General features: G+C 37.5%; 1 protein-coding gene across 5 annotated transcripts in view; it reads right to left on the bottom strand.

Annotated features, from left to right (window-relative positions):
* SYNE2 (spectrin repeat containing nuclear envelope protein 2) overlaps window positions 1-25,101 on the bottom strand; it is a 320,078-nt gene that overhangs the window by 193,801 nt on the left and 101,176 nt on the right. For all 5 annotated transcript variants that reach the window (XM_072838881.1, XM_072838882.1, XM_072838883.1 and 2 more), the window contains 12 exons: window positions 22,609-22,773; window positions 21,872-21,984; window positions 20,718-20,880; window positions 18,948-19,026; window positions 18,501-18,688; window positions 16,674-16,838; window positions 15,663-15,812; window positions 13,739-13,909; window positions 7,436-7,594; window positions 6,939-7,112; window positions 3,974-4,108; window positions 2,398-2,556 (listed from right to left, as the gene is read on the bottom strand). In XM_072838881.1, coding sequence (XP_072694982.1) covers window positions 2,398-2,556; window positions 3,974-4,108; window positions 6,939-7,112; window positions 7,436-7,594; window positions 13,739-13,909; window positions 15,663-15,812; window positions 16,674-16,838; window positions 18,501-18,688; window positions 18,948-19,026; window positions 20,718-20,880; window positions 21,872-21,984; window positions 22,609-22,773 — 1,821 coding nt within the window. The remainder of the gene's footprint in view (window positions 1-2,397; window positions 2,557-3,973; window positions 4,109-6,938; window positions 7,113-7,435; window positions 7,595-13,738; window positions 13,910-15,662; window positions 15,813-16,673; window positions 16,839-18,500; window positions 18,689-18,947; window positions 19,027-20,717; window positions 20,881-21,871; window positions 21,985-22,608; window positions 22,774-25,101) is intronic.

Raw genomic sequence — 25,101 nt, 5'->3', positions numbered from 1 at the left:
GGCCATCCACACTGTGCCTGGTATAGTAATGGGCACTGGAGAACCAAAAATGAGGAAGTCAGCCCAAAAGGGATTCAGCACAGTCTAGTAATGTGCTCAATGAAACCGGAACATGTCACCCCAAAATATGCCTCTTTTTTTTAAGTAATCTCTCTGCCCAAAGTGGGGCTCAAACTCATGACCTCAAGATCAAGAGTCTCGTGCTCTATGGACTGAACCAATCAGATGGCCCCCCAAATACACCTTTTTGAAAGTGAAAATTATTTTGAGCTAAAGGCAATTAAGAAGCAGTGAAGACAGAAAAAGCTGCCTGCTTTCTGCCTAGTGGTGGGAAATAAAATATTTTTATTAGAGGTAGACTCTCATCGGCCCAAAGATAGTACCAGACAAATCTACAAGCAAATCTTGTTAAACTAACCCTTAACTCTGTCTTGTCAGTTCTTCACAAATGTATGGCCTCTTTGTCTAAAAGGTCTAAAAAATTCTTTGGATCTGCATTCTCTTGTGAAGGCTCCTGTGTGCATGCCACAATTCAATAAAATATGTATGCTTTTCTCCTGTCCATCTGCCTTTGTCAGTTTCATTTCCAGGGACCCTAGTAGGTAGAGAAAACTTTTTCCTCCCTGACAGTAGTCACACATACTGTGCAACAAGTGTCATGACAGAGTCACTGCCTACCTAAAGGAATCAGAAAAAACCTACCTCACATGTGGGAACATGTGATGCAGAAAAGGAGAGAGATGCAGAAAGAACAAGTATGAGTCCTCCAAGTGAAAGGAGAGAGAGGTCATTCCTACCAGCAGGAACAGCCAAGTTTTTTACTCTTGGCTCCAGACATTCTGAAAGAACAGCAATCTAGTGTGGCTGGAGGGCATGGCACAGAAGGAATGCTGAAGGCATGTCCTGCGGCCAGACTGCCAGGACCTGCCTGGCTTCTAAGGAGCCTGGAGATGTTCTGAGAGTGAGGGTTAGCCAGTGACATAGAATTTGCAGTTCAGAAGCGTCTCTCTCGTGATGGGTCTGGAAGATGATGCAGCCATCATCACATGGGAGAATAACCCAGGTTGAGGGCATGATAACAGTGGTGGAAAGGAAGGAAATGAAGCAAGTGTTCTGAAGAGTAACCAATGAGGCCTGGCAACCAACTCTGTCACAGATAAGCGGGAAGGAAAGGGCACCGGGAAGAAGTGAGTTTGCAGGCACACTGACCTTCATGACCAACAGACACAAGAGGAAGCAAAGTTTGAGAGGAGATATTATTGGCTGGTTTTGAACATGCTGAATGGGAGGTCTCTGAGGAACACCAATGACATCTACTCAGAACCTAGATCTCAGAGGAAAAACTCAACAGGAGATAGAGATTTAGGCACTATCATTATAGAGAGGGTTTCATCATTAAAACTTCGGGGGGGGGGTGTGCCTGGGTGGCTCAGTTGGTTAAACTTCTGTCTTTGGCTCAGGTCATGATCCCAGGATCCTGGGACAGAGTCCCACATCAGGCTCCCTCCTCAGCAGGGAGTCTGCTCTTCCCTCTGCCTCTGCCCCTCCCCCTGCTTGTGCACTTGCTCTTTCACTCTCTCACTCAAAAAATTAATAAAATCTTAAAAAAAAAAACACAGAGCATAAAAACCCCTAGAGCAAGCATGAAACCAGCCAAAAATGGAAATTCTCAAAACAAAAACATTAAGATAACACAATGAAAACAGAGAGAAATTTGTAGGGTGCCTGGCTGGCTCAGTCGGTAGAGCATGTGACTCTTGATCTCAGGGTCGTGAGTTTGAGCCCCATGTTGGGTGTAGAGATTACTTGAAAAAATAGAGAAATTTGTGAAGGACACTAAAAAGAAGCTTCTCCCTTCCCCCAAAAAATAATAAAATAAGGAAAATCAAGAGAGATTGATATTGGGAAAGCCACAGCAGTAGAAAGTCTAAAAGAAAGAAGAGGGGTCAGTGCTATCAAATAAACAAAAGCAATCATATAGGGTGGGGGCCAGAGAGAGATCATGAGATGTGCCCCAAGAGCTTATATCCTGATTTGCTATCTTTTCCAAAAGCAGCACTTCTAAGGACATCGTGTCCCCTCAAAATCAAACTGTGGGTGCTTTAGCAACAGGTGCCATGTTTGTAACCAGAGTCTCAAGGACAGGGACCTTGAGATACAGAGCAAGGAAAGTCATGAAATAGTAACTTGATGCTGAATTTTTCTCACTTCTTAAAAAGCAAGCAGCACAGGCTGTATGTAGTGAGAGCTCGAACCCCCTAAGGGATAGTTCCCAGGGGACGAGAGAGGGCTGAAGCAATTTTTAGAGTAAATTTTATCCGAGGCTAAAGACACACACAACCATGTAAAACAAACTCCAAAATAATGACAGCATTTAAATGGAAACAGGTGGTTTACCTCGTGTTCCTTGATGAGACCCTTGGTCCTCCCTCTGCGGATTAGTTTCTTTTCTTTATTTATTTGTTTTTCAAGTTTTGAAATATTGTCATTGAGTTTCTCCTTTTCAATGTCTATTTTCAGTTGTTGAATATACAAAGACATCTCTTGATGAAGAGACTGCAAAGAAAAGAAAAGAAAAGAAAAGAAAAGATGCCCACAGAGGCACACGGTAACTATGGGCAAAGAATACATTGAAAAGATTTTCATCAAAAACCCAATAAAAATATTTGCAGTAACAAAAGATAGAAAGAAAATTTTAATGGCATTTTGGTTTGTCCTTGTGTCTTTGGGGAGGATGTTTTAAAATATACCAGACCCAGAAATGTATATTCTTTTTCTTTCTAACAACTAAAAATGTGTGTTAGCTATGAAAGACATGTTAAGAGAACAGAAAGCCAGCTGCAGACATAGAAAAAATGTATACAAAACACAGAGCTGAGAAATAACACAGAACTGTATTGTGTCTCCAGGACAGGATTCTGAAGTAGGAAAAAAAGACAGTAACTGTGGAAATATGAATAAAGTATAAATGGAAGTAAATAATGTATCAATATTAGTGCATTAATTGTGACAAAGGTAATACATTAACGTAAGATGATGATAATCGGAGAAACTGGGCATGGGGTATACTGGAACTCCCTACATTATCTTTATAATAATTCTGTGAATCTAAAATTGCTCTAAAATTTAAAAGTTTTTTTAAATGTGTTTTAAGAACATCTTTAATAGTAGACATTCAATTATATTACCTTATTTTCTTCCTCCCTCTCTCCAGACACACACACTGAATATGAATCACTCTTTATTAAACACAATCTCTGTGGCAGGGGCCTTAGATAAATCCTTGCAATAATCGTGCCAAGTAGTTGGGGTTATCCCCACTTTATCCGCGAACTTCCTAAAAGTTAAACAATTTACCCAGGGTCTAGCTGGGGGAACCTAGGTCTACCTAGGTCTGTCTGCCACTAAGGCCCACGCCTACTTCACTAGGAAACTCTGTGTGTGTGTTTGTGTGTGTGTGTGTGTGTTGATACATTGTCTCAGTTGGGATCCAACTAGGGACCCAAGAAACACTAAATATTTAACGCAGAGTGAACTAAATGCAGATAACTGATTACGCAAGAGATGAAAATGCAGAGAAGTCAGAGAGGGGACCATAAGGCAATCCAGAGAAGAGCACTGCCATGAGGCTGCTACTACTGCTGGGCTGGAGGCTTCGGAGGAGCCCAGACAGAAGGGTCATCAGAAACTGGAACCATGAAACCCACAGCCAGGGGAGATGCAACTGCCAGAGACACTGTCCCAGAGAAGGACTTTCACTTTGGACTCTCCCTTCTTCCCCCTCCAATCACTCTCTAATCATTAAACCGTGGTGTCATTGGCTGAACAGAGAAGCCAGCTGGTGCCTGGGAACCGCAGGATCAGTGTCGCTGTGATGCCAAGAACACAGGAGAACTGCCAGCAATGACTGGAGACAAACAACCCCAGGGGCAGATCTAGAAGCAGAACCTCCAATCCACGTGCATGTTCTTACCTCCCACTTGGCACGGGCACTTCTACTCTTTTCTTCCAAAGATAGCTTCACATCCTCGGTTACATTATTTTTCAGTTCTTCAACAGCTTTCAAATACTTGACCAGACTTTTAGAATTAAGAATTATTAGTGCTTCCTAAAAAAGAGAATACAAATGGAAACATGAAAGCCCCATTCTACTGCCACGTCCTCCAAGCTAATTTTGGTAGGTCTTTTACAGGCACAACTAGGAAAGGACTTTTTTTTTTAAGATTGTATTTATTTATTCATGAGACACACAGAAAGAGACAGGCAGAGACACAGGCAGAGGGAGGAGCAGGCTCCATGCAGGGAGCCCGATGTGGGACTCGATCCCGGGACCACAGGATCACGACCTGAGCTAAAGGCAGACTCTCAATCACTGAGCCACCCAAGTGTCCTGGAAAGGACTTTTTGAAGACTATGAAGATTTAGGGGAGACTTTTTGTAAAGGAAGGTTGATATTCCTTTTGCAACTCTTTTCAATTATTTTGAAAAGAATTGCAAAATACTTATTATTCAAATGTAGTTAAGCATTTGAGGACCACATAGACTTCCTTAGAATATTGAAAATGACTTTCATTACCCCTCTGATAAATAATTAAAAGGATTATTGTTCAGGGTAATGAGCCACTGGCACTGTTTCCTCTAAAATTCTTAAGTACTGGTGAGCGGAGGACCATACTTCATTAACAATACAATATGAAGAATATGCTAGCAAGTATTAGACATTAGTGTTGCAATGAGACACAATTCATGGTAGGATTAATAGGAAAAGATTTAATCTTGTGCATAAGCATTTTTATGCTGTAACAAGTCACCATTACCTTATAATCAACTTCAAAGTTTTGCCCAGGGCCAACCACACTAGCAGTCCTGCCCCAGAGAGAGAGCAGCAGTGGACAGAGATGTATCTGCTCCTTACCTCACACTTACCTGCTCTCATGGAGTATGACTGGCAATTATCTGCCAGAGACCTAGTTTACTTAACTAGCAAATGACAGAACAAAGAATAGTTGGGGCTTATGAAAGAGGCAAAAAAACCTACAGGAGGCAGAAGACAGTTGTCATTCTAAGGAATAAGGCAATTAAGCAGAGTGGAAATTCGCTTGTGCCCTCCTAACATTAGGGGCCTACTACAGAAAAGGCACGATGCTGAGCCACAGACCCTCTTCAAAAGCCTCTGTGAGGATTGCTAGATTGATGACCTAGGGAGATACTCTTAGCCTATATGCTGGCAGGAGGCTCCTACTATTCCCATGTTCCTGGAGTCCCAGGGGTCTCGGGGCAGGACCTGGCAGGGCAGGGATCTTGCTTTGGTTGTGAAAATGGATCTCCTTTACTAAATGCCAGCGATAAAAGGAGGGGGAAGCCCTGCCTCCAACTCTAAAAGTCAGGGGGTCAGGAGGAGGAAAACGGTGCCAGGCTGACACCTCTACCTCCCCTCTCTGGTGGAGAAGGGGCCTGGAGCCTCCATGGTTTCTCTGCCTTCTGCCTCTCCTAAATTGACCATAGCAGCACCCTGACATCCAGCCTATTGATTATTTATGAGAACCATTGACTCTGTAAGGTCAGTTTAGCTCTCTCAGCAACCTGGGAATAGAGTGGTAAAAAAACCACAAAGGTAACTTGTCAAAGGTGGTGACTAGCAACATGCAAACAGCATAGATCAGGCTTGGAGGTCATGGGAAAAGCAGAGTTGAGATGGCTAATAACAGGTCCGGTCTGGTTCAGATTCCAGAAAGCTACAAGAGGACTAAGGCCCAGAAAAGTGAAGGAGGCCACAACGAGAATAAAGAGGTTCCTTCTCTAAAGAGTCAGGGCGGTGCCCCCAGATGCCTAACTCATCTTATTTTTTAAGTTTTTAAAAAAGATTTTATTTATTTATTCATGAGAGACACACAGAGAGAGGCAGAGACAGGCAGAGGGAGAAGCAGGCTCCCTGCAGGACTCCATCCCAGGACCCCAGGATCACGACCTGAGCCAAAGGCAGATGCCTGACCACTCAGCCACCCAGGCATCCCACCTAACTCATTTTAAATGTTCAGTAAGTATGGGAAATGTTGAATAAATTAATGAACAAAAGGACACATATCACTCTATCTCTCTGATGTGTCCAGTGGTAGAGACCTTGTCTTATTTTTACTTTATATCCCCCCAAGCACCTCTCATGGTGTTAATTAATAGTGACTCTGGTTTGCACACATCTTCAGCTGCCTATCAAACCAGAAAAAAGCAACCTGAAACTGTCTCCATAGAGAACATCATCATTGGAACTTTATCTGCCCGTAAGCATATATCCACCATGAACTTCAATCAAAGCATTTTAACAATAAAAGTGTTATTTTACATTCAGAGAATTTTACCTATTCCAAGTCCCTTTATTTGTCTTATTTTCATTTAAAGTCTCACAACAAATTTAGCAGCTGGAATTATTATGCCCATTTTACTAATTTAAAAACCAAGAGAAATTAAATTCATGCTCAGTATGTTAGAATCAGTTGTGCTCTTGACACTCTACCACTGAGTCTATTCAGTAGGTCCATGATAAAATTTAAATTGAAAAAATTCTTCATGGGTGGCCTGGGTGACTCAGCAGTTGAGCATCTGCCTTCGGCTCAGGGTGTGATCCTGGAGTCCCAGGATCAAGTCCCACACTGGGTTCCCTGCATGGAGCCTCCTTCTCCCTCTGCCTGTTTCTTTGACTCTTTCTCTCTGTGTCTCTCATGAATAAATAAATAAAATCTTAAAAAAAAAAAAAAAGAAAAGAAAAAATTCTTCATGCTAATGTATATTTTTAATAATTTCTGGGAACAACATATAAAACTGGGAAAATTTTTAAAGTTACGATAATTTTGTTTATAATTACAGTGATGAAAATATCTTGAACCCCATTGAGATAGGTAGGTAGTAACAAATAGCCTACATTTGACGGTTGAGAGTCCCACCTTGTATTTTGAAATCAGTCCACTCCGGCTTTCTTTTTGTCCAAGTAATTGCTCAGCCCTTGTCATGTATGATTCAAGTTCCTTCTGTGATTCCTCCACCCTCAGCTTGACATCCAAGTTTGGTGAAGCATCAGTTGAGTTTTTTAACACTGCAATTAATTTTACCATGTTGATCTGCAAAGAAAAAAAAAAAATTCTCAACACCTGGCCCAGCTTTTTAATAAATATAATAAAATAAAATAATAAAGTCATAAAATAATAAATATGTTCTTTTAGTAGTAACTCTCATTTTCCCGCTAGACATAGAATATCTTATTTATTATATTAATATTTCTAATATACTCTAAATTATTTAAAACACATATGTATAATACAAAAGTAATATTTTACAAAACATTTCCAACCTCCAGGGCAATCCCTCCCCCCACATCCCCCTCCTCCCGCAGACCACTCGGTTTTAAAGACCAATTCACTAATAGGAAATATTAAAAAGAGACCTGAACTTTCTCTTTAGCTTCTTGAATCTTTGTCTGAAGCCCAACTGTGAGAACATGTTGCAAGGACTCCTGGCTCGAAATATTTTGCACATCCATTTGTAAGGTATCTTCGGTTCTAGAGACTAGCTCTTCGTACATAGAGCCTTTGGCAATAAGATGCTATTAAAACAAAATGAGGCCATAACAAATATTCTGAATATATGTTAAACATTACCCTTAATCTCATCAGGAAATCATAAAAAGTTAATTATTCATCCAAAATGAGGTAAACTTGTACTTTCAAAATATTATTTTAAAAATTCATCTTGGAGGTACCTGGGTGCCACAGTCAGTTAAGTGTCTGCCTTCAATTCAGGTCATTATCTCAGTGTCTTGGATCTAGCCCTGCATCGGGCTCCCTGATCAGTGGGGAGTCTGCTCTCCCTCTTCCTCTGCCCCTCCCCCTCACTCATGTTTTCTATCACTCTCATATAAATAAATAAAAATCTTTTTAAAAATAATAAAATAAAAATTCATTTTGAAACTTTATATTAGTACAATCAGATTCTGAGAAACAGTCTTGCACAGATTATTCTTTATACAGTAAGTACTTCAATAAACTAAAGCCTAGAAGTAATTAATACAATGCCAATAGACAGAAAGTAAGTTGAGAGGGTAGCGATAAACCTTAAAATGAAGTTGTTCTAGGTCAAATCAGTTGGAAGGAAATTCAATAAGTGTTACTGGAGAAAATGGCTATTGGAAAAGAAATCTTTTTGAACCATGCTTCTACAACATACTAAAAATAAATTTCAGATGGATCAGAAAGTTACATATAAAGTAGGAAACTGGGATCCCTGGGTGGCGCAGCGGTTTAGTGCCTGCCTTTGACCCAGGGCGCGATCCTGGAGACCCGGGATCGAATCCCACGTCGGGCTCCCGGTGCATCGAGTCTGCTTCTCCCTCTGCCTCATTCTCTCTCTCTCTCTCTCTCTTTCTCTCTCTCTCTCTCTCTCTGTGACTATCATAAAAAAAAAAAGAAAGAAAGAAAAAGTAGGAAACTACAAAACAGAAGAAATTATCCATGAAAACTGATCTACTCTCAGTTTTCATGGGTAGGAAGGGGGCTTTTTAGGGATAAGAGTAGGAACATAAATATAAAAATTTTCTATGTAAAATAAACAACTTAAAAGTCAACAACTTGGTAACAATACTTGCCACATAAATGAAAACGTGTCATGACTCAAAGAGCTTATAAATTCAATAAGAGAAGATCTAAGATTCCACAGAAAATTCAGAAAACACATGAACAGATAATTCACAGAAACAAATGGCTGATTCATACATAAAAAGATAGTTCAACTTTACATGTAATTAAATAACTACAAATTAAAATAATAACAAGGTGCCCCTTTGCAGTTATCAAATCAGCACAAAAATTTTTAATTACAATTTATTGTTGGTATGAGTATAATAAAATAGAAACTACATTGTTTGATATCAACTAAGTAAATGCTGATTTTATTTATCTTAGAGCAGTGGCATCACGGTGATGATGGGTAAGAAGAGAAGCTTTTTCTTTACAGTCTGTACCTTTCCATTCTTGAGTTTTTTATTTGAGCTTTTGTTATTTTTATAATTAAAAAAAGGAAAAATTAAAATTATAAATGAATGTACTAATTGTAGAACATTTAAATGATGCACAGTTTTCTATGGATAAAAAAAGCATAAAGTATAAAAAAGCAACTTTTAATTTATTTTTATTGATGTAAATTCAACTTGCCAACATATAGTACATCATTAGTTTCAGATGTAGTTTTCAATCATTCATCAGTTGTATCTAACACCCATTGATCATCTCATCATGTGCCCTCCTTAATGTCCATCACCCAGTTACCCCATACGCCCTGCTCCCCTTCAGCATTCCTCAGTTTGTTCCCCAGAGTTAAGAGTCCCTCATGGTTTGTGTTTTTCTCTGATTTTTCCACATTCAGTCTCCTCCCCTTACCCTATGGTCCCTTGCACTATTTTTTATACTCCACATATCAGTGAAACCATATGATAATTGTCTTTCTCCAATTGACTTATTTCACTTAGCATAATACCCTTCAGCTCCATCCACATCAATGTAAATGGTAGGTATACATCCTTTTTGATGGCTGAGTAATATTCCAGTGTGTGTGTGTGTGTGTGTGTGTGTGTGTGTGTGTGTTTTATCCATTCATCTGTCAAAAGACATCTTAGCTCCTTCCACACTTAGCTTCTAACCACAGTTTGATTATTGTGGACATTGCTACTATCAACATTGGGGTGCAGAAGCCCCTTCATTTCACTTCCTCTGTATCTTTGGGATAAATACCCAGTAGGGCACTTGCTGGGTCATAGAGTAGCTCTATTTTTAACTTCTTGAGGAACCTCCACACTGTTTTCCAGAGTGGCTGCACTAGCTTGCATTCCCACCAACACTGTAAGAGGGTTCCCCTTTCTCCACATCCTCACCAACACTTGTTGTTTCCTGTCTTGTTAATTTTAGCCATTCTAATTGGTGTAAAGTAGTATCTCATTGTGGTTTTGATTTGTATTTCCCTGATGACAGGTGATGTGGAGCATGTTTTCATGTGTCTGTTGGCCATTTGCATGTCTTCTTTGGAGAAATGTCTGTCCATGTCTTCTACCCATTTCTTGACTGGATTGTTTGTTTTTTGGGTATTGAGTTTGATAAGTTATTTATAGATTTTTGGATACTAGCCCTTTATCTGATACGTCACTTGCAAATATTTTCTCCCATTCTGTACATTGCCTTTTGGTCTTGTTGACTGTTTCCTTTACTGTGCAGGTTTTTATCTGGATGAAGTCCCAACAGTTCATTTTTGCTTTTGTTTCCTTTGTCTTTAAAGACCCGTCTTTCAAGAAGTTGCTGTGGCCAACGTCAAAAAAAAATTGCTGCCTATGTTCTCCTCTAGGATTTTTGATAGATTCCTATCTCACATTTAGGTCTTTGATCCATTTTGAGTTTAATCTTTGGTATGGATTTAAGAGAATGGTCTAGTTTCATTCTTCTGCATGTGGCTGTCCAGTTTTCCCAACACCATTTATTGAAGAGATTGTCTTTTTTCCACTGGATATTCTTTCCTGCTTTGTCGAAGATGAGTTGATCATAAAGTTAAGGGTCCAGGGATCCCTGGGTGGCACAGTGGTTTGGCGCCTGCCTTTGGCCCAGGGCGCGATCCTGGAGACCCCGGATCGAATCCCACGTCAGGCTCCCGGTGCATGGAGCCTGCTTCTCCCTCTGCCTCTCTCTCTCTCTCTCTCTCTGTGACTATCATAAATAAATAAAAAATTAAAAAAAAAAAAAAAGTTAAGGGTCCATTTCTAAGTTCTCTATTCTGTTCCATTGATCTATGTGTCTGCTTTGTGCCAGTACCATGATGTCTTGAGATCACAGCTTTCTAATATAGCTTGAAATCAGGCATTATGACGCCACTGAGAAATAGCCAGGAATTGTCTGGCTATTTGAGGTCTTTTCTGGTTCCATACAGATCTTAGGATTATTTGTTCTAACTCTGTGAAAAATGTGCATGGTATTTTGATAGGGATTGAGTTGAATGTGTAGATTGCTCTGGGTAGCATAGACATTTTAACAATAGTTCTTCCAATCCATGAGCATGGAATGAATGCTTTTCCATCTCTTTATGTTTTCCCCAGTTTTTTTCATAGGTGTTCTGTAGTTCTTTTTTTTTAAAAAAGGTTTTATTATTTATTCATGAGAGACAGAGAAAGAGAGGCAAAAACACAGGCAGAGGGAGAAGCAGGCTTGCTGCAAGGAGCCCAATGTGGGACTCAATCTCGGATCCTGGGATCATGCCCTGAGCCAAAGGCAGATGCTCAACTGCTGAGCCACCCAGGCATCCCTATGTAGATTTTAGAGTACAGATCCTTTGCCTCTTTGGCTAGGTTTATTCCTAGGTATCTTACAGTTTTTGGTGCAATTGTAAATGGGATCGATTCTTTAATTTCTCTTTCTTCAGTCTCACTGTTAGTGTACAGAAATGCAACTGATTTCTGTGTATTGATTTTGTATCCTGTCACATTGCTGAATTGCTATATGAGTTCTACCAACTTTGGGGTAGAGTCTTTTGGGTTTTCCACATACAGTATCATGTAATCAAAAAGCAACCATTTTATGCTCAACATCACTCATTAGCAGGGAAATACAAATCAAAACTGTGATGAAATACCACGTCACAGCTGTCAGAATGGCTAAAATTAACAACACAGAAGACAGCAGGTGTTGGTGAGGTGTGGAGAAAGGGTAACCCTGTTGCACTGTTGGTGGGAATGCAAACTGGTGCAGCCACTCTGGAAAATAGTATGGAAGTTCCACAAAAAGCTGAAAAGAATTTCCCTATGATCCAGCAATTGCACTACTAGGTATTTACCCAAAGGATACAAAACTACACATTTGAAGGAGTACATGCACCCCGATATTTATAGCAGTATTGTCAACAATAGTCAAACTATGGGGCGAGCCCAAATGCCCATCAATTGATGAATGGATAGAAAAGATGTGGTGTATATATATGTGCAGATGTAGATATATAATAGAATACTACTCATTCATCAAAAAGAATGAAATCTTGCCATTTGCAACAATGTGGATGGAGCTAGAGTGTATCTGACATATCCTCACTGCCCCTGGAAACAAGAGAATATTTTAATCTCCATTCTGTAGTGGGGAATATAAGTGAAATAAGTCAATCAGAGAAAGACAAATACATGATTATACTCATATGTGGACTTTCAGAAACAAAATGGATGACCATTTCGGAGGGGAAAAAAAAAGAGAGGATGGAAACATATTATGAAGACTTTACAGAGAACAAACACAACATTGATGGAAGAAGGTGGGTGGAGAATGGGCAAGATGGGTGATGGGTATTAGAGAGAGCACTTGTTACGATGAGCACTGTTGTTATATGTAAATGATGAACCACTAAACTCTACTCCTGAAACCAATATTGAACTGTATGTCAACTAACTAGAATTTAAATTTTTTTAAAAAGCAACTGCTTTAAAAACATTTTTAAAAAATCGTATCACCTGTACTGCTCAGCAATTTGCATTTCTTACTTCACCATATATCTTGCTCTAATAAAGATCTACTTAATTCCTTGTTAATATAAGTATATTCCAGTATGTTTATATTTTCACTGTTTTTTTTTATTTTCACTGTTTATAAGGGGGATCATTGTTTTTGTTTTGAAATATCTTTAAGATATTGAATTTCTCATTCCTCATTTCTTTCACTAAAATAAATTCCAGATACAGCAAATAAATAAATATAAAAATAAGGTAAAAATAGAAATAAATAAAAGCACTGGCAGATGGCTCAGTTAAGTTTATATAAGATTTTCAAAGCAATAAAAATACCATTCTTATATACCATGAGAATGCAAAATACTATATATACACCTTTCAGAAGTTTGGACTTAAAAGAATTACATAAATATTCCTTTATTCCAGGAACTTTCCATCTTGTTGTAATTTATGACATGCTCCATAAGTTTTATAGCTGAGCTGGAACTCAGTAAAAACCTCAATTGTAACTTCTTTCCCAGGAGAACTGAATGATATTAAAACAGACTCTTGCTTCATTGCTTTTCAATGAGTCGGACTGCCAAAGAATAAAGACAGAAAGGTTTTAACAACATCCGTCACACTCCCTAAATCAAGGAAGGAAGGAAAAGTAGCTTAATCAATGGGTGAGCTTTCAAAGCATAGATTGTATAATCTCTTATGCCCACATTGCACTGACCTATCTGACATATCCTCACTGCCCCTGGAAACAAGAGAATATTTTAATCTCCATTCTGTAGTGGGGAATATTAGTTCAAGAACTGAGACTCATAAGGTATTATTAATGATCTCCTCATCTATCCTCAGTCTTCAAGCAAAATCTCAGCAAATGATCCAGGGATGACACTTCATGCAATTTTTAAACCTCTAAACAAAGAAAATCAAGCAGTAGTCCTACTACATTTTTTAATGATCTTATTTATTATTTATTTAGAAATAGAGAGAGTGTGCAGGGGGAGGGGCAGAGGGAGGGAGAATCTCAAGCAGACTTCCCACTGAGTGCAGAGCCTGACACGGGGCTCAATCCTAGGACTGAGATCATGATCTGAGACAAAATCAAGAGTCAGACACTCAACAGACTGTGCCACAGGTGCCTCCTATTACTATTTACTTTAAAATCTTGTATTTATCTTAATACATAAGTGTACAACTAAGAAATCTGTCCTTTTAATACTTTTACACTCATACCTGCAAAGATTCTTCCACTGAGGCATCTACACCCTCTTGACGTCTCAGAATGTCCAAAAGAGATTTGGTTTCTGCCTCCCAGATTTCCATTTGTCCAATGAGTTTTTCAATCTCTTCAGCCACTTTAAGTTGCCCTGTGAATTCATTTTCTTTTTCACGTTCTTCCCCAGCCTGTTACAACATTCAAAATTATCACTAAGAAGATGGCAACAGTCACAGTATAAAATAAGTTTCAGTTAAAAAAAAAGTTAAATCTTTTTTTCCTGAATTCAACATGATTCAACATAGTAACTTAAAACCTAGTTTTTGAACAATGATAATAGCACTTTATGATCATATTTATCACCTTAAAAAAGTAAAATATTTGTTCACAGATATTTTCTTAATGAGGGCATCATTCCTATCATTTAGTTACTCTCATCTCCATTTCATAGATAAAAAGATTAAAGGTTAGAAAATTAGGGTAATGACTCTATAGCTATTTCTAAAACTCATATGCAATTTAATTAAATATAACTCTGAGCAACAGCAGTTGCGAAACATCACTAAGAGACTCAGAATCCAGTTTCAACACAATTAAGCCTTTTCCTATTAATAATCCCTCAGTAACCCATAGGTTGTTATGCTACATACTTTACACTTTACACAATAGATACATTCTTAAAGTTGCTGTTAATCAGCTCATATCTTAAATGTATTAAAGGAATATAGTATTCTGCATTATTACATTCTTATATTCTAAAAGCATATTGGACAACTTAAGATCTTTCAAGATTTTTCTCTGATCAGGTCTCCTTATGGTGGGAAACATTGGCACTCCATCACAGCAACTGGCTAAAGCCAGTGAAAAGTTATATAAAGTGAAGTTGGATTCATTATTATTCAGAAGAAGGCACATTTCCCAAATCACAGGCAATATATCTTACATGTGTATGATTTTTTTTGGTTCCATAGTCTTCTCTATAATCTAAAGCCATCCTCCAAATTATCCAACAAAACAAGAAATAAAGACTATATTGTCCCCCACTGTAGAGAAAGGAAGCAAGACACAGGCCAGAGGCTAGACCAAAGCTGGACAATCCCTGAGCACAAGTCAAAAGTCATCTGCAGAAAACATCAACTTTGTTTCCACAGCTCAGAAGTCATGACTGCTTCTGCATGTCTGTGAAACTCCTCAGCAAGTGAGAGACACAGACTTGAATCCTGAAGACTCCTTCGTGAAGGCATCCACTAAAGCATTCTAGTGGAAAATGACTATACTTTGAATGTTATCCAATAATTACATTTACCATTGTTTCAACAATATGGTTTTATCAAAAGAAAAATAGCCAAGTTGGGGCCCCTAAGTGGTTCAGTTGGTTAAGCATCTGACTCTTGATTTCAGCTCAGGTCTTTTTTTTTAAGATTTTATTTATTTATTCATGAGAGACAGAGAGAGTGGGGCAGAGATACAGACAGAGGGAGAAGCAGGCTCCATGCAGGGAGCCTCATGTGGGACTTGATCCCAGGACTCCAGAATCACGCCCTGGACTGAAGGCAGGCGTTAAACCGCTGAGCCACCCAGGGATCCCTCAGCTCAGGTCTTGATCTTAGGATCATGAGTTCAAGCCCCTTATTGGGCTCCATGCTGGTTGTGGAATGTACTCAAAAAATTTTTTTCAGGGGCATCCAGGTGGCTCAGTCAGTTAAATATCTGCCTTTGGCTCAGGTCATGATCCCAGGGTCCTGTGATGAAGCCCCACATTGGGCTTCCTGCTCATTGGGGAGTCTGCTTCTTCCTCTCCCTTTGCTCCTCCCCTGCTTATGCTCTCTCTCTCTCACTCTATCAAATAAATAAATAAAATCTTTAAAAAAATTTTTAATAGCCCAGCTATTAGTCTATTTTCTATAGACAAATAAAATACATAAAGTATGACTATTTTACCTTTATATTCTCATTATGATTTTCAGGAAGTTCTATGGACATATCTGTTGAAAAATCAACAGTTGGTTTTTCTTCTTTAGATAGCTGAGTATTTTCATAATTGTCAAAATTGGGCTGATCCTGTTTTTTTATAAGTGGCAGGTTCATGTCCTATAAAAAAAAGTCAAATATTTAAAGCCCATATTTTTTAATGTAAAGATAATATTATTATCAACAATTGGACATAATATATTCAATATATTTCTGGGATTTATCACTTAGTAACAACATTATAAAGTATGAGCATTTCCCATAAAACACCTCAGTCTCAAATTATTATTAAGAAATAGAAAATTTTAATGAAGTTCAAAAATTATTTATTAAAAGTCTGCTTTTATAAATGTAAAAGCTATATAAAGCTCAGTGTATGTTCTCAAGGAGCTTGAAATCTGTAGGCAAAAAATGCTTATGTTGTTCTATAATAGCAAATGAATTTCAACTAGAAATGTCCACACAAAAACTTGTACATAAATGTTCACAGCAGCATTATTCATAAGAGATAAGAGGGTGGAAAGAAGCCATTGTGCATCAAGTGATCACTGAATAAATAAAATGTTGGTTATCCATACAGTAGATTATTATTTGCCATAAAAAGAAATAAAATACTGAAACCTGCTACAACACAGAAAAACCTTGAAAACATTACCCTAAGTTTAAAAAGACGAGAAATGAAAGACCAGATATTATATGATCCTATCTGCATGAAATATCTAGAATAGGCAAATCTACAGAGACATGAAATAGATTAGTGGCTGCTGGGAAGGCTGGGAGAAAGTGGGAAGTGACTGCTAATGAGTACAGAGATTCTTTAGTAGGTGATAAAAGTGTTCTAAAATTAATGATGGTGATGGCTGCCCAACTCTGAATATACTAAACACCACTGAGTCACATACTTTATATGAGTGAACTGTATGGCATGGGAATTATATCTCAATGAAACTGTTACCAATAAACAAAAATAAAAAAACTTACAAGCTGGGTTTTTGTAATAAATTTTCTCCATCTTTTATTCAGCCTTCTCAGTTCTTTAGAAATAGAGGATCCAACTTCATCATTACTGACTTGAATTAAGAAATTTCCCACTTCATTTAAAGTAGTATGTTCTCTATTCCATTGCGATAGTGTCTCAAAGGGAACCTACACAACATATAAGCAACACGTTTAATGACATAACGTCTTTCCATTACCTACAATAGATCTTTACCAAGGTTGATTCTCAGCAAAAATGAGTATGAGGTTTTTGCAGATATTCTAACCCTTCCCTTCCTTGTTCGACTAGTTCTTCATTCCTAATCACTAATTGGCAGGCATCTGTCATCACTCCTGGTCCTGAACTTTTAGGAAGCATCTGATGTTCTTTCTAAGTGGCTAATGAACTTAGAGCAAAGGTTCTCAAGCATTTATTAGTTCATGGTGCCCTAAATGTCTCAGTAATTTTTTCTTAGATTCCTTAGGACAGAAGATTCATCTTATGGGTCTCATTTTCAAGTGGGTCCAAACCACTTGGTAGTTTTTTGCTGCATGATATCCAACAGACTGATACAGTGTCTCCCTCAAAATTTAAATTATCTTGAAAGTCCTCTTTGGCAATTCAGAGTACCTCAGCACAGAGTTTGGGAACTGCAAGGCTTAATGTGTTATTTTTCTCAGTTATGTGAATTTTCATAAAAGATCTTTAATGGAAGGAGCTAAATAATATTATGCTAAGCAAAATAAGTTAGGCAGAGAAAGACAAATACCATATGATTTCACTCATATGTGGAATTTAAGAAACAAATGAGCTAAGGGACAGAAAGAGAGAAACCAAGAAACAAACTCTTAACTATAGAGAACAAATTGATGGTGACCAGAGGGGGAGAGGGCTGGGGGATGGGGGAAATAGGTGAGAGAGGTTAAGGAGGGCACTTGTCTTCATGAGCACTGGATGCTGTATGAAAGTGTTGAATGACTATATTGTACCAATGAAACTAATATTACACAGTATGTTAACCAACTAAAATTTAAATAAAAACTTAAAAAAATATCTTAGAAGAAGTGTTGAAAGTCAAAGATTTGGATTGCTAGTATCACTATAGCTGACAGGAAGAAAGACTCACTAATCCCTCAAGTATGCTTTTTGCATTCCTATACTTAACACATATTTTACTTTCACATAAACAGCCCATTTTCAGCTGAGCACCTTTATCTTCTATTTGGAAAATGTTTAATCTGAGAGGCTGTCTATATCCATATGCAACAGAGGAAAACAAATGAAAGAAAGAAAAGCGACCTCAGAGAATAATCATAAAACCGATTTTTACATGACTAGCAAATGAAAACAATCATGAATTACATTGAAATTTCTTCCATGTCTCTCCACATAGGTCTGAGATATTTTGCATTTTCTTCCTCTAGAAACTCAAGTAGATTTTAGAGCTGAAAGGTATTCACCCAAATGGAAAATAAAACTTTTTAAAATATCAATTTATTTTATTACCTATCTATAAGCTATCAAATACTCCCAGTCTTTTATTTCTTTCCAAAGAATTTAGCAATATATCTTTCAAAAGCTATACTGTGTGTGTGTGTGTGTGTGTGTGTGTGTGTGTGTGTGTAAACCTGTGATCAGAAGAAAACTTCCTTTCGGCAATTATATTAGAAAGAAACTAAACTCATTTCAACACCTTGAAGAATTTTGCTATGAATCATGCTTACTGTTCCCTGGCCTCTCATTTTTGGATTGAAAATGAAGATCTCCAAACAAAATGAAAAAAAGAAAGTAAAATTGAGGAGGCACCAGTAGACTGAAAATGAAAATACCTCTTTCATCTGTTCCTTCTTTGTCTCCTCAAAACAAGCCTTGAGTAAGAGAAGATTTTCCACATAAGTAGCCCAACATGTCAGAACTTTTTGTAGAGTGGATTTCACATTATATATATTTTTTCTATACATACAAATGTTATGTTCCACTGCTGTATATTGTTCACTAATATCCTGATGTTGTCCAGCTATAACGGTGACAAAATAAGAAAGTAATCTCAGAAAACAGTTTATTATTAATAAAATACTGTTAAGAAAAAATATTTGCATATTAATTGACAGTGGTAAAATAAATATGTACTCCGACAATATTAAAAGTAAATGCAAGAATTTTCCAAACAAAACACATATGTAAAACCAATTTCTAGAACATTAAGGTATAAAGAAAGTGAAATGGAAAATGCTACTTTTAAGTGATTCCATCAAAAAATAACTGTATGGCTTTACCTAAATTTTTATGGATTTCTTCACATTTTTGAAAGGAAGATTCAAGTTGAGCTAGGAACTCTTTTTCTTCAATAAATTTCTGGGAGGGGAAAGGAAAAAATATATTGACAGCTTTTTACTATTAAAAATGAGCTAAGACATTTATATAAAGACATAAATATTGATGAAGCACTTAGGCACCAAAATTTCTTTAAGGTTTTAATACTATATATTTGGGTAGAAAAGAAGAGCAGTTCATGGAGAAAGACAGTTAAGACCTAGGAGATAGAAATACAAGTATGAATACTATGTAGGTATGAGACCTGACAAAGATTATCTTACTGCAGTGATACGGTTCTACAGTGGTTTTCCTCCTGTGGGAAAAGGCAAGTTAAGTATAGAATTTTCAAAATCTCCTATTTCACACATTTATTAATATTGCATCATTTATATCAGTTTCTCTTACTTCTTATATTATTAATATTGAATAATTTTTATTAGCAATATTAGAGTATGTTGTAAATAGATACCATCCATCACACAAAAACATTTGAGAAACGACCAATAGTCAAATTATGTGTCCTATGCAAGCAAATTCTGCCTTGGAAAAAGAGAGTTAATTAAAAGCTCCTATTTATTTTACACTTATTAGGCACTAATGGTATGATTATTTAAATGGAAAAATGAAAAATCAAAGAAAGAAAGATATTCAAAATCTAGTCTAATTTCAAATGATGCCTTCTATTCATGAATGCACAGTGTTTATTTAAAAATTTTTTTTGTTTAAGAGAGAATCAGAGATAGCAAGAGAGAGCCGAGCAGGGAGCCCAACATGGGACTCCATCATGACCTCATCCAAAGGCAGATGGTTAACTGACTAAGCCACCCACGTGCCCCAGGAATGTAGTGTTTAAATCATTAATTGTGGGATCCCTGGGTGGCGCAGCGATTTAGCGCCTGCCTTTGGCCCAGGGCGCGATCCTGGAGACCCGGGATCGAATCCCACATCGGGCTCCCGGTGCATGGAGCCTGCTTCTCCCTCTGCCTGTGTCTCTGCCTCTCTCTCTCTCTTTGTGTGACTATCATAAATTTAAAAAATTTTTTAAAAATCATTAATTGTAAATAAATCGCTTGCCATCTTGTTTTTCAATTTTTACACCGAAATCTTGGGATTTTTCTTTTTGGTCTCTCATTCCAAAGAGGGAAATAGAAAGAATGATAAGTCCTAACTGTAGAAATGACATTTCTAGGATGCTTTTGTTTTAATTTACAAATGAACATGTTTATATTTAAATCACTGCAACATTTTTTCCCTATAAATTGCAAGAGCTAAACCCTCTCTCCAAAAAAATGCCTCAAGACAAAAGGCACTGTCTTTCCCACTCCTACAACTTGAAAGGCTAAGACCAAATGTTCTAAAAATATATTAATTTTTGAATGAAACTATGAATCTGAGAGGGAAAAAATATTAAACAAGACATCCAGTAAGTGAAAGTTGGAATTGTTAATGAAAATAACATTGAAACTTTTCCTATTATGTTAATTAGCCTGGCTAATTGACTCTCTCCTGCTGAGATAAATAATGCTGTTTTCTCTTTCTTACTCCTCCCAATGTCTGTTATTTGACTACCTGTAATTCTGTTCTCCAGGCAATTTTAAGCTAATGAAAGCTACCAAGAAAACTCATCTCAAAATCTGAAAAGGTGAAGGGAAATTGTGCCAAGGAAGAATGCAAACCCAGCTCCCAGACATGCAGAATACTTTTCTAAGACACAAAATAAAGCAGCTTACATGCCAGTCTTCCAGCAACAATTCCACAGATGCTTTGTTCCCATATTTGATGTTCCAAACATCCAATTTTAATTTCAATTCATCTAGCAAACCAAGAACTGAGCACTTATAGTAATGAAATTCTAGACGTGGAATGAGTTTTTTCCCCGAAATGTTGTTGATTCTGGAAAATATTGCAGGTTTCAGAATTTAACCTAATAGTATTGTCCAAATGCAAGTAATCTGTTTGGCATTTCTAAAATATTGGTTCTTTGGCTTTTTATTTTAAACACATGGAACTCAGATGTATACTCAAATCTTCTTCTGGTTTTGTTTTGTTTTGTTTAAAGTAAGCTCTACAATACCCAATATGGGGGCTTGAACTCATGACCTTGAGATCAGGAGTCACATGCTCTACCAAGTAGGCAGTCAGGTGCCCCAAATCTTTTTTTTTAAACAAAGTAAACAAACATTGTGGCTAAATATAAAATAACTATTTCTGAGATGGAAACATATAATACAACATTTTCTGGAGAAACTATTCTCCTACTGAAAAAAATCCTGCAATAAATGTTAATCTCCAAAATATTTTACTACATTTGTAAACTTTCATATAACTGAATGCAACTGTAATTTCAAACATTTACATATTAAAACAGCTTTCATTATTAAGGCTAACACCCTCTTATTATTCTAATAAGTTACTTACAAATGATGAGAAAAGAGAAGATGATGTGGACAACAGCAATTAAATAATCTCTATATTTATAGTATTTTGGAATTTACAAAGTGCTTCCAGATACCTCCTCCCACTTCACCCAGTATCCTTGTGAAACATGAACAGGGTGATTATCATTATCCTATATGTACAAATGAGGATACATGCTCACTTGTAAATGAGTAAGTAACTTCATCAAAATTCAGTACGAAGCTCGGACTCCATGTCCAGAACTTTTTCCCACCATCCATATCCTACCATCCAATAAAAGAGGAAGTATGGTAGCATGTTATAATGTTACTGTTACATAAAATGTGAAGAAGGTACTATTAATCAAGATTTAAAGCATACTTGTCAGAAATTATCTAAAAATCTCTAATTTTCTCATCCCTATAGCTTCATGTTAGTGCTCAAACATGAATGGTATCGACAGTTGTGAAGTGGTAGCATTACAAACCGTCCTTTCATTTCCTCCAATTTCTTAGGTGGTACCAGTGGCAAATGTTCTTCATCTCTATTTTCAAATGTCAGAAGAGTATTCGAATTACAATCAAATTTATCCATCAGATTCTGAAAAGAAATTTAGCATGACATGAACCAGACTTATTGCCAAGCATTGTAATTGGGGGTTTGTTAATCTCATTTGTTCTGGGCATGCACTGCATCTTTTTCAAAAAAAAAAAAAAAAAAAACATAAAGCCCTTACTTTTTTTACAAAAACTTTGAAAATAAGTATTCATCAAAAATGCATTAAACTGGCTCATTTTACAGAGAGGCAGACTGTAGTCTCTTTGGTAAAAGCATTATCAAAATCTTTTGTTTTTGGATTTCTTTTCCATTCGTTTGTGGGTTCACATGCTATAAATGTCACATATCAAATTCCTTCATGACATTTTAGTGAGAACCCAATCTCTCACATTGTAAACCATTCTCCTCCCTCTTCTTTGGTTGGGCTTTACAATTGCTTTAGAACTTACTAGATTCTACCTTATTGTTTCCACCTTGAACTGGCACAATGCCCATGAAGAAAGTAAAGGTATCTCTGGCTCCCAAAAATCTCCAAGGGAATCATTCCAAACCATCCTCAAATACCCACTCTATTTCTTTCCTTTCTCCCTAGGGCAAAGTGTTCCTCAAGAACAGTCCCTAACAAAGCATGGATTTTTTTTCCATGTTTCTTTTTTATTTTCCAACCTTGATTAAAGTCATTTTCTCTTGTATTAGAGCCATGGCTTCACAGTAATCCTGGGAAGCTGGCAAATCTTCATCTATAAGCCCCTCTATCTCCTGGAGCCAGGCTTCGATTTGATGCAGTGGTGAGGGCAAGGCATGATTCAGCTCTGTTTTCCACACATTAATCTGAAAAAACAAAAATATGTGCTTCAGTACACACTCTTCTAAAGTTTACTTACTTCTTCAGGGGCACCTGGGTGGCTCAGTCGGTTGAGCATCTGACTCTTGGTTTTGGCTCAGGTCATCTCAGGGTCATGAGATCGAGCCCAGAGTCAGGCTCCTCACTCAGCAGAGTCTGCTTGGGATTCTCTCCCCCTCCTCCTGCACCCTGCCCCCAATAAATAAATAAAACCTTTCAACCTCTTACTTCCTCAGCCTTCCCACCACTCCCTACAGGCACATGAGTCATACAAATGACAACTACTTATTTCCCCAAACATTGACTGCATTCCCAAGGTGTTCACTCTTGCTGTCCCTTCCACCTGGATTTTTCCCCCCTAAGCACCATTAAAACTCACTCCCACAGTCATTTATTCATTCATTCACTCACTCAGTAAACATTTACTAAAAATCTGTTGTGTTAAGAGCTGATAGAGATATAAAGGCTTCTAGAATGGAGAAGGGACATGCAGTGGTTGCACACCACAGAGGACAGTGGAGCAGTTAGACACAAATTAGATGTATCTACATGTGAACACTGGGGCATTTTAAATATACGTGCTCAAAAATTTAAGAAATAGAAAATATATAACATCAATTTACACAACTTAAAAATATATGAGCATAGAAATATAATATGCATTTTGAAAGAACATACAAAAAAAAAAAAAAAAGATACGCATTAACCACATCAAGAGATTGGCCAAAGGAGAAAGGGAAATGGAAGGAGGGCATGGGTGTAGAAAGACATAAACACAAATTAAACAAGTGAATAAAAGTTAGAGTAGGGACTTGCCCAGACCCATGTGCCATGAAGGGAAGAGTAAGTTTAACACAACCCTCTACATCTGAGGGTCAATCAGATAAATATAAAGAAAACACAGATCTTGCCTGAACCACCTGGTGGGGGAAGCAAAGTACATGATTACAGTTAAGTGTGGTCAGCAATATAACAGAGCCAGAGAGATGGGCTCAGGGAAGACCCTGGAAGAACACTGATTCCACAATGATGCCCAGAATTTTTTTTTTAATTTTTAATTATTTTTTGTCTTTCAAATTTTTATTTGTATTATTTGATTTGAAATGTTGAAATCCCAGTTAACAGTAACTGTAATATCAGCTTCAGGTGTAGAATTCAGTGATCCATCACATAACACCCAGTGCTTGTCACAAGTAAGTGCCCTCCTTAATCCCCATCACCCATTTAACCCATGCTCCTGCCCACCTCCCCTCCAAGAACCTTGTTTGTTCTCTATCCTTAAGCGTGTGTCCTGGGCACCTGGGTGGCTCGGCCGATTAAGCATCTGCCTTTGACTCAGGTCATGATCCCAGGGTCCTAGGATTGAGTCCTGCATCAGGCTTCCTGCTCAGCAGGGAAGTCTGCTTGTCCTCCCTCTGCCCTTCCCTCCACTTGTGCTCTCTCGCTCTCTCTCTCTCTCTCTCTGAAATAAATAAATAAAATCTTATTACTTAAAAAGAGTCTGTTTTCTGGTTTGTTTCTCTCTCCCCTTCCCCTCCTTCCCCCCATGTTTATCTGTTTTGTTTCTTAACTTCCTGAGGCAACGGAAACAAAAGCAAAAATAAGCTAATGGGACTTAATCAAGATAAAAAGCTTCTGCACAGCAAAGGAAACAATCAACAAAACTTAAAGGCAACCTACAGAATGGGAGAAGATATTTGGAAATAACATATCTGATAAAGGGCTAGTATCCAAAATCTGTAAAGACTTATCAAACTCAACACACAAAAAAACCAATAATCCAGTTTAAAAACAGGCAGAAGACACGAATAGACATTTTTCTAAAGAAGACATCCAGATGGTTAACAGACACATGAGAAAATGCTCAACATCACTCATCATTAGGGAAATATAAATCAAAACTACAATGAGATATCACCTCACACCTGTCAGAATGGCTAAAATTAACAACACAGGAAACAACAGGTGTTGGCAAGGAGATGGAGAAAGGGAAATCTTAAACTGTTGGTGGGGATGCAAATTGATGCAGCCACTCTGGAAAACAGTATTAGGGTTCCTCAAAAAGTTAAAAATAGAGAAGTGCCTGGGTAGATCAGTCGGTTAAGCCTCTGACTTTGGATCAGGTCACGATCCCAGACTCTTAGAATCAAGCCTCAAGTTTGGCTCTGCATTCAGTTGGGATTCTGCTTGTCCCTCCAACCCTCTCCTCACTTGTGCGATCTTTCTCTCTCTCAAATAAATTAATAATTTTTTTTAAAGTTAAAAATAAAACCACCTTAAGATCCAGTAATTGCATTACTAGGTATTTGCCCAAA

Source organism: Canis lupus, chromosome 9, assembly GCF_048164855.1.
Source record: "Canis lupus baileyi chromosome 9, mCanLup2.hap1, whole genome shotgun sequence".
Lineage (NCBI taxonomy): Eukaryota > Metazoa > Chordata > Mammalia > Carnivora > Canidae > Canis > Canis lupus.
Note: the sequence above shows the minus strand (reverse complement) of the source record. Positions and strands in the feature narration are given on the sequence as shown.